At 57.1% G+C, this 10,413-nt stretch overlaps 1 protein-coding gene across 1 annotated transcript in view; it reads right to left on the bottom strand.

The window, feature by feature from the left end:
- The window catches only part of LOC109293387 (telomerase-binding protein EST1A-like), a 72,779-nt gene that overhangs the window by 39,943 nt on the left and 22,423 nt on the right, over positions 1 to 10,413 (bottom strand). The window contains exon 4 of the mRNA XM_019511279.1: positions 7,473 to 7,674. Coding sequence (XP_019366824.1) covers positions 7,473 to 7,674 — 202 coding nt within the window. The remainder of the gene's footprint in view (positions 1 to 7,472; positions 7,675 to 10,413) is intronic.

The following is a 10,413-nucleotide window of genomic DNA, read 5'->3' as shown; positions in this document are numbered from 1 at the left end:
TTTTTTTTTTTTTTTTTTTTTTAAGAGCTTGAACTATTTACTCCCCATCATGGATTTCTCCAGGGGTGGATTTAGTGTCCTCGTACAACGCTCCAGGTAATTGCCCCAGGCTCTCTTTACCTTGTGCCACCAGAAAACGGTTTTGTTTAAGCCATGGCCCTGGCACCCATATCAAATAGCAAGCAGCTGGAGTCCCTCTGCAGAACGCATCCTGCCCAGTCCCGGAAGGTGCAGCAGGGATGGGTGGGATAGTCCCACATGCCCATTTCCATAAGGGGATGCTAAAAACGCTGACCCAGAAGCACAGGCCTGAGGTCAACGTGTTCTTCTCTCTGCCACACTAAGCCAGATGGCTGGACTGAGACCTCCTGTACTAAACTGTCAGGGGTCTCTGGCAAGGTCAGAAGGCCACAGAGATTCAGGCGGTGTCTAGAGAGTCATGGACCCACGGAGTTCAAGGGAAAGGCAAAGGAGGGGATCAAGAGTTCAAGTCAGGCAACTCAACTTTCTGTGCGTTACCTTCCCAGCAGCATAAAACCCAGTCTCCCCTCTATTACCCACGACGTCACCTTCCGACATGCGGGTAACAGCGTAACTGCCTTTTACAATGCAAAGGCACCACATGAAAGGGAAGGACGAGGACAAGACGGAGCTGAGACGCTGGTCAGAAAGTGTAACTGCTTCTCATTCCAGTGCCTGGGGGCTGCCAGCGGCTGCCAACTCGCTGCTCACGGCAGGACTCTGCCTGCCAGGCCCTGGCTGGGCTTTGTCAAGGCGCATGCGGAAAGAAAGGAGGGCAGGGATGAAAGGAGTTCCTTGGGGATGACTCCACGCCGGGGCTCTGGCTACATGCTGCTGACAGCTTCATGCTCCTCTTTGGGCTGAGCCTCCAGCTGGAAGCTGCTCGCTCCCACGGGTAGAACAAGTGCTCCAGCGCCATGCGTGGGGGCAGCCCAGGCATCTGTGGGACAGACAGGAGTTGGGGAAGCAGCTCTATGGCCTTCAGGGTCACTCTCCTGTCCGGATGAGGTGGACTCCTTGGACCCCTCACCCTTGTCCCTGCTCTGCAGCCCCATGCTCAGCAAGACGTCCCACTGAAGCCAATGAAACTGCCTGGGGGGTCATGCAGGACATGGCATTGTAAGGGAGGCCCAATCCTTGACTCCAACCCTTGCAAGGCTCACTCACACTGCTCCTGGGGGAACATTTCCCTGGGAGGGAGCCGTGTCCCCCAGGAGCTCCACCTTCCCTGTCACCTAGAAGGACAAACTCCTGTCCCAGGAAGGGAGGCGGAGATCAGCCCGGGGCCTCCCCCTCAGGGAGGACCGAACCAGGTTTGTAAGGTGACATCACTCCAGCGCTTATCGCCAACCTGTCAATCTGGGGATGTCTGAGCAGAGACGGACACTCGCTGCTCCACACGGCCTGGAGGGATCTGAGCAGCGTTCCAAGGCTGGGATCCTGCTAATAAGCATCTCGGTCCTTTGCCAACTAACAGGAATAACAGAAGGGACTTAGCTGGAGTCCAAGCCTACTAAAGACAGTTCCTGCCCAGCCAATTCAGTGGGCAGCAGTAAGCGAAAGTCAAACACATTAGAAAAGCTGGCAAGAGGTGAGCAGCTCAGGAAAACAACCTGGGCTGGAACCAGGGAAAACCATTTCTACCGTCCCTTCCCTGACCCAGCCCTGCAGCCCATGCTTGTCCATGCCCTGGCCCTACCCTGCTCTGACAGGCAAGGGCACATGTTAGCAGGCAGGGAAGATGGCAAGCAGGAAATCAGGGGAGGGTACCCTAGCTGAAGGCATGATGCCCCACCTTGCACAGGCCGGTGCCCAGGACCTGAGAGCTCAACACTATCACTGACTCATTTGAAGACCGGCAGCTCAGGGCTTTGGCTTCCCTTTGAGGACCAGGTAGGAGGAGACCAGTTGGGGTCTTTCCGATGGTGAATACCCAGAGGAGTTCACCACACATGTGTGCACACATGCACAGAGAATGGCCCCTTTCTGTTCCAATGGAGGGAACCGTAGTGCCTAGCCCCATAAGCAAGTGTATTAATCATCCATCGTCTGGTTTCAATCCACACACTGCTGATCCTGCTTCTCCATGTATTGTTATCAGGGGAAGGAGTATTTCTCCTCAGTCTTATTCACCGGCCAAAAAACTGAAAATGCAAAAAACACATTTGTGAAGTGCCTTCCCCAGGACACCAGCCGGACCCCAGCAAGCTGGGCTGCTGCCTTTTTATTGGGGTTTAAAAACCTTTTATTAATGTGTGTCGGGGCTGGGGGAGGAGAGAGAAGCTCATGTTTCGGGACCCCCCATGCCGAGAGGTTTACTGTGGGAAGGGACATTAACACTTTCCCTCCCATGGCTCTCTGGCTGGGGCTCTAGGCAAGGTCTGCCCACAGGGTACAAGCTCAGCCCGCAGGTGTGCCGCGCAGTTTCAGACAGAAGGGAAGGCTGGGTAGCTACATCACTGCGCCCTGTCTTTGCAGGAATGCAGGCAAGGAGTGAGGGTTTGCGGCCACCCTGGCCTGCAATGTGACCACGTTGGAGACCTCCCTGCTGCTCTTTCACAGGGGGGCACACCTCCAATTCTAGCCTTGCTGGCAGCTACGCAGGGCTGCTCCTCACTCCATAATGGGCAGAGAGAGATGAAGAAACTAGGATGTGTCCAGGAGTCCCAGCAGAATCCCAACTAGTGACACAGGGGAAGAGACTGACACAGTCAGGATGGACTGGACCGTGGCCCTGCTTTGCTTTCAGTGCAACCCAACTGTTTTCCATTAGAAGTCCCCATTGCTGGCACCTTCTTACCTTCCCCTTGCCCTGCACCTCACCTTAGCCACAGTCATGCCTGCACTGGCCCTGGGAGGGTGAGGAGCAGGTCTCACACAGAGGACTGGGCCTAGCTCCCAAGCCTGACGGAAGCCCAGTCCTTTAGCCTGCAAAGCCTCCAACACAGACCAAAGTCTCACTCAGCAGGTGGCATAGATGAGTATGAGGCACCACTATGCACTAGGTGGCACAGGAGCATTTCCAGCAGGCACTGCCCAGCATGCACCACACAAGAATGCCACCATGCAGCACTCAGCCCAGAGCCAATGTTTGCGGGAGAGCTTGGGGAAAGACGGTGTTAAGGGAAGAGGTGACAGCCAGGAGGGCAGCACAAGAGAGGACAGCAATAACAGCGAACCATGCTGGCTCCGGCAGAGCGCCACCAGACAGCCTCATAGCAGCGAAGGGGACAGAATGTGTCCACCCAGAAAGAGAGGCCAATGCCTTGCCCAGAAATGCCCAGCACTGATGATACCACTGGAAACAGCTGTCCTCTAGGCAGAACCAAGAACACACACCCTCCACTCCACCATCCTTCAAACAGAGCTCCTGTTTTCTGAAGCAGCAAACAACAAAGCAGGCACGGGTCAGGTCAGACCTCTTGGAAGCGGTGGGTGACAGAAGTGCACCCAGCTGGGGAAATGGCACTGCTGTCTCCCCTCCGTGGAGCCAGGCTGGCAGAGGTCGAGTGTGGCTGTCCTCCCTGCCCAGGCAACACACTGTACTGACATGGCACTTTGTAAAGAGCGGGATAGGTTTCTGCCCCAGGGTGGTCACTGAATTGGACTGGCAACACACACACTTAGCACTTCAGCCACTTCCAAAAGGCCAGGTAATAAGGCACCCAGGCAACTCTCTGGATGTGACTGGGAATAAGCAGGTTAAATGGTTTTGCATGTGAGCAAAGCACAGAAAACATTTCAGGGAAGTCGAGATGGTTTCCATGAACTGCACTGTGCTGCTCTCTCTGAATGCTGCAGATCCCCTTCCTTGCAATGCTGGGAGCTGTCCCCCCCACACCTGCCAAGGCAGGGACAAGAAAGAGGCCCAGCTCCTAGCTGCACTCCTCAAGTGAGGGCAGTGGACCACAGCATCACAAGGGCAGCAACTAGCCAAGCAATGACCAGCACAAAGTGTGCTCCACCGCAGCCAGATGAAACAACAATTGCAGTCTATGCCACAGCATCACACCTCCCGCCCCACACAGGCCACAGTGTGTCAGAGGCAGACAAGACCAGCGGACAGGAGAGTTTCTGTGGAGGACGTGGCAGTAGCAGAAGACCTCAGAAAATGGGATAGGGTGTGGGGACTGGCTGCAAAGGGAACCAAAACACTTCACGCCTGCAAGAGGTGAGAATGGTATGCTGAGTGGGCATTTCCACAGCTGCCAGCCACCCTGCTCCCCAGGCTCAGCTCACTGCACAAGAAAGCACCAGCAGACAGAGCTCAGGAAGGAGACAAGCTGCCATGGTGCAGCCAGCTCCCTCCTTCCACAGCACTGCCGAGGGACAGTGCAGGGGCCCACTCCACCCCATGCAGGCACAGGCCTCACAGCCCGGGCCGCAGAATGCTCCACTGCAGAGCAGCAGGCAGAGCTGCTGCTGAGATGGATTCCCATGACTGTCCAGCCTCTGGGTCCTGGTACAAGGGGGCCTGGGCCACACAAACGCCTGCTGCTTGCCAAGCTGCACTCAGAGGTGGTTCTCCTGCTCCTTGTTCTTGGCCTTTTCTCAGGGGCCCTGTGCTCTCCAGTCTCCAAGGCTGTGTCCTGGTGCTTCCTATGCCAGGCCAGCTCTGGGCAGGGAGCTGGCTCAAGGACAGGTGCATGGACCCACCAAGCATCATGCTTGCCTGTAACCTTACTGCTGAGGTCTGTTGCCTCCACTTGCCATGTCACCGGCACAACCTGACCAGGCCCTGCTGGAGCCACGTGCTATGGGAAGTGCCCAGGCAGACGGGGGCTTCAGCAGGGAGGTGCTGGACATTAAAGGCTTTGAGGAGCTGCCTCAGGTGGGGAGGTGCTTGTTGCAGGAGGCCAGCCCAGCGGCTGGACCACCTGGGTGCAATGGAGGACGCATGTGCCACCCCCAAGAGGATGCTCATCTGTCTAACACCAGTTCTTACTGGCAAAGAAAACCTCTAAGGAGACAAGAGGGGAAAGCCGAGCCTACTAGCCCTCAGCTCCCCCAGCCACAGGCCTCTGCCCTTGCTTGAGGGCTCCAGGAGCTCCCTGGGCTCCTCCTCTCAACCCCACACCTGAGACTACAATTGCAGGTGGCCCCTGGCCCCACAACTGCTAGAGAAGCCACAGAGAATGCTGCTTTTCTGCACAGACAAGCACCTCCCACCCACGCTCTCCACCCTCCCCTTCTGACTACTAGATGCTGATGGGGACAGAAAGGAGAAAACCTCAGCTCTGCATCTCAGCCAGGCCCATAAGATAAGGATGTCCTACCACCTGCAAGTGCTCCTAAGGGTCTCTGCAGGCCTCTAGTGCACAGAGAGCCCAGGCAGAGCCCAGGACAGTGACCTGCAGGCCCCACGGCACTCACAGATTCACAGAAGTTTAGGGCTGGAAGGGACCGTGTGCGATCATCGGGTCCAGCCCCCTGCTCTGGGCAGGAAAGACTGCGGGGGACACATAACCCCAGCGAGGTGTGCGTCCAGTCTCCTGTTGAAGATCTCCAGGGTCGGTGCCTGCACCCCCCCACTGGGAGTCTGTTCAGAGTCTGGTCACACGAACCCTGAAGACGTTTTTCCTTGTATCCAGTCTGAAACCTTCTCCTAGGAGTTTATGACCATTGCTCCTGGTTTTCCCCTGGGGTGTTTTGGTGAATAGTTGCTTGCCTAGCCCCTGATGCTCTCCCCCGATATATTTGTAAGCTGCCACCAAATCCCCCAAAGTCTCCTCTTTTCTAGGCTAAACACTCCCGTGCCTGTCAGCCTCTCCTTGCATGGCTTGCTCTTCAGGCCTCTAATCATACGAGCGGCTCTTCTCTGGACTCTCTCAAGCTTCTCAGCATCCTTCCTGACGTGCAGCACCCAGAGCTGGATGCGGTACTCCAGCTGCAGCCTCACCAATGCCAAGTACGGTGGGAGAATAACTTCCTAAGTTTTGCTGGAGATGCATCAGTTGATGCATGCCAGAGTATTGTTTCCTCTGCTAACTGGAGCACCACACTGGTTGGCACATTCATTTTACAGTCATGGTGCTAGCTAGCACAGCACCACTGAACCTGTAAGTTTGTGCAGATTTTTCCTCCCCAGATGGAGCACTTTACACTTCTCAGTTCTCAGCTTTGGCCATGTCACCCAGTGGGGCTGCCTGACATCTGTTCTGTGCTTTGGTGCTGGGGCTACAGATGCAGCAACATCAGCACTGAATACACAGACACAGCTAGGCAACCATTCCAGCCACCCTGGTACACAACGGACAGCAAGACCCCCAACACACACCAAACCCACCGCCTTCCCCTGGGGAGAAATGATGCCTGTACGGCTGCTATTTTCACCACAGGCCCATGGTTCTGAACCCTCCTCTCACCGCCACTTCCTGGACCGAGGGTGCTTCCCCACACAGGGGCAGCTTTCAGTTTTACTAAGTGAACTCACACTCGCCTCTGCCCAGCACGCTGTCACGAGCAGCAGCGGGGCAGACAGGGAAGTGAAACGGAAATTAGCACCTCCCAGGTTCTCCCCCCGCCAGAGCCCCAGAGTTCTCACGGTTGTTTCAGGAACAGGGCAAGAAGTGACACCTGGGAACGCACCTTGAGGGCCATGCTCCAGCTCCAGTGTCCCTGGGAGCTCTCAGCGCAAAGTGCTCTCTGCTCAGGGAAGTGCCACAACGGCCTCCTGGGAAAGCAACGGCACCCCTACCCGATGAGATGGCCCACACAATGTCTGCAGGAAGCTGATCCCTGCCCTGCCCTGCCCCAGAGGGACCCAGCACGAGCACCGCTTGCCCCTACCCAGCCCGCCAGGTGCTCCCATGGACAATGCTGGCACGTTCTCCGAGAGCGGTCCCCTCGCCCCTCCTGACCAGGTGGTGGCAAAGAGGAGACCCAAGGCCCCACATCAACAGGGGAACCGATTTCATGATTCTAAAAACAAACAGCGGAGGGAAATCTCAGGCTAGAATGGGCTCCTCGAGCAAAGAAAGGAAAATAGCAAGCAGGCAGTGGGGAATGCTTTATATTCCTAAAAGCCTTTTGTACGTTAACACATGGTGTCTGCTTCTCTCTAGTCACCTATTTATCACTCTCCTCTTTAGAGAAGGAAAAAAGCCCTGGCTGCTTTCCTAACGTGGAGTTTTGTGGCCGGGGGGAGGGGGAGGGTGCTTTAAGCATGATGCAAACCATTTGGAGTGGAGTGCGAGCTCTGCCAACACAAGCTGCACTATTTAAACAAGTGAGGAAATGATCGTATATACAACATGCCAGCGAGCACACACACACACCAGAGGAAGTCGAGAGGGGTTTTCATGACACAGAGCTGGATGTCAGCGGCTAAAAGGTCGATATTTTCCCTTAACACCCTTCTCAATGACTTAATCGTGTTCCGTTTGCACAGAAAACTTCCCAAGAATAAAAGTCTGGAGGAATTGAGGGGGGATGTTTGGCCTCGTGCTGACCTTGTCCGAGGTTTTCTCCACGTAGCAGGGCTCCTGGGGGGCAGCGAGCAGGGGGACGAAGCCCGACAGGAGCCGATCCTCTTCCAGGCTGAGCAGGGCAAGGTCTTCATCCGGGTCCTTGTATAATGGCACCTCTGACTGATTCACCGTGGTCAGGATGTTACAGAAGTCAGCCAGCGTCACCCACACGTCCACCGAGACCCTGGGAGCACAAGGGAGAGATGTAAGCAGCTGGGGCGTGCAACATGCTGGGCTCCTCTGCACCACTGCAGCAAATGCCAGGGAGGCGAGGGGAGGCATGGCACCACGCACCGCGAGCACACAGCACCTACTGACGGCGTGTGTCCCACGGGACAGGACTCCAGACACTGCAGCACAGGTGCCAAACCTGAGATGGGGTCTAACACTCGCCAAGCCCCAGCTCTTGCTTGCACAAGCCTCCCCTTTCTCTTACTCAATGCTGCTGGGGTAGGCAGCTCCCGGGATCCCCCTTCCATTCATGGCAGAGCCCACCCCTGCAAGCCCCAGCCTGGTACAGGGAGGGCAAGAAACATGGGGAATTCTCTTCCCCACCCAAAGCCCCAGGCAGCACTGAAAACAATCCAGCTCCTTCCAGACGGGGAAATGCTCTGGGTTACTCAATTTACAAACCTTCTGGGAAGGAAGGCTGCCCTGTCGGGCAGTGTAAGGAGGGGCCCGGTTAAGTGTAGGCCAGGCCAGCTCCCACCTGGCCCCCACAACCCCATCCTCCTGTCTGCTTAGGGCTCAGCTACAGCTTCAGCCCCTGGGGCAGACCCTCCCAAAGCCAGCGGCAACCAGGACTGGCCTTCCCCGGACAGCCCGACTCTCTCTTGAAGTGCAGCTGGAAGCTCTGGCCAGCCTCTGAAATCTGAGGCTGCAGCAGCGTGCCAGAGCTCAGGGGCTTTGTCTTTCAACCCGAGTCACGGGCTGTGACATTTTCTTTGCTCTGGGCCACAGTTTCAGCACTTGCAAGCGACCTGCAAAGCTGCCTCTGTGGTGTCTCACCTTCCGTGAGTGCCACTGATGTGCACAGACCAGAGTGTGAACCAGGGGCCTCGAGTGTGTGCCAGTGAGCTCAGCTCCCCTCTGCAGGCAGGCAAGAGTGACCCAAGGAAGGGGCAGGGTGAACACGCACACCAGCACAGCGGGCTCCAGCCAGCAGACCAGGGCTCCAGCCATGCTCAGTGGCTTGCCCAAAGCTGCTTCCTTCCACTTTTTGTGTTACTTTATACAAGGATTTCTTTCAGAAGGAAACTAGGTGGAAGAACTGCAGGGGGACAGACGGAGGCAGGAAGACAGCTGTGCCCAGGGCCTGCTGGGCTGGGTCCTGCACCCGACTGGGTCCCAGAGACAGCTGGATCCCCGCATACTGCCCAGGGGAGGTGCACGCAAGACGCAGCTGTGAAGAGAGATGCCCGCGCTGGCCTTCATGGCCAAAGTGGCCGCAGAGCTGGAGCGAGGCCCCGCTCTGTGAGCTGCTCCAGGTGGACAGAGCCTGGCTGGGTTATTTACGGGAAGCAGCGGACCAGGAGAGCAGGCTGAAATGAAACATCTTGTTTTCAAGAGCGTCCTGGGAGCAGGGCGGAATGAGCTGCCATTAATCAAAGCCCGGCACATCATCAGCGCACATGTAGCGCAACGTCGCCCACGTCCCGGAGCTGGGCCTGACTGGCGTGCGGGACAGGAGTGGGTCTGCGCTGCCCCTAGGACAAGGTTCCTTCAGAAAGCCTGGCCCGGCCAGGTCCAACCATCAGAAACGTTTCAATAGGGGAATAAAAAATAAACAGTCGCAACCCATTTTGCGGAGAGGTCTGTCCGAGGCCCTCTGTGATGTAATGGGAAACGCTGCGCTTGTGCTACCAGCTGGAAAATAAACAGAGCCGTGAGGGTTAAAAGGAACTGAACTTTCCACGACCCCTATCTGCAAAGAAGAAAATAATAAGAGGAATGATCCACTGCCCCACGGCTCTGATAGTTTATCCTCCGGCCCAAGCTGCAGAGACAAGCACCGGATGTGATAGGGCTGCTCTGGGCCACCTCCAAGGCGAGCTCTGCCCATGGGAGACGCGCAGGGGCTGCGAGGCTCAGCCCTCCCCCAGTGCCCTGCTGGCAGCTCGGCTCCGCTGCCTGAGTCCGGTCATACAGCGCTGGTGGGGCCCAGCTAGAGCTGGCGGCTCCAGCACACGTAGGTCAGTGGCAAGAAGAGCCGTGGCACGCAAGGAAGGGCAAAGGCTTCAGGCGTCGGCTGGGGGACGCACAAGGAGACTCCTGCCCCCATGTGCTGGGGAGGGACCGCGGTCCGGAGCGTGCCGCTAAGGAGGGGGTGACGGCACAGTGCCATGCCGAGAGCTCCTCGCACAGCCTTGCCCCCCCACGGACTGGGCGCATGCAGCCAGCACAGGTCACACTAGTCACAGCGCCATAGCGATCAAACCTGGTTCACCTGGTGCATCAACGAGCCAGGCTCTGCACACAGCCTCCCCCTGCTCCCCTGGTGCTCCCCAGAGCTTGCCCTTCCAACCCAACCGCTGCCCCCAGCACTCCCCCTGCAAGGAGCTGCCACCAGCCCTTCCAGCCTGCTTAACCCTGCTTCCCTTTTGCAGGTGAGAGTCCCCCTCTGGGGTCCCTTCGCTCTGCCGTGAGCCACAGCAGGCCACTGCCATGGTCAGGGGCTGGGCTGTCTCCTCTGGTGCATGCACCACAGAGCGCACAGGGAGGCCTGGCAGGAAGGGAGAAGACAGAAGGGACTGTTTGTCTTCGCTTAGTCCTCTCCTCTGACATGGACTGGGCAGAAAGCATCTGACAATCCTGCCCCTTGCCCCTCTGGGCGGCTGCTCCCCATCACTTGTGCTGCTTCAGGGACGGTCACCTCCTCAGTGCTGTCCATCACTGGCCTGTGTCACCATGACTGCGCTGCCAC

The sequence above is a fragment of the Gavialis gangeticus genome, unplaced genomic scaffold (assembly GCF_001723915.1).
Source record: "Gavialis gangeticus isolate Ggan-Ray unplaced genomic scaffold, GavGan_comp1, whole genome shotgun sequence".
NCBI lineage: Eukaryota > Metazoa > Chordata > Crocodylia > Gavialidae > Gavialis > Gavialis gangeticus.
The sequence above is the reverse complement of the archived record's forward strand: the minus strand, read 5'-3'. Positions and strand labels throughout refer to the sequence as shown.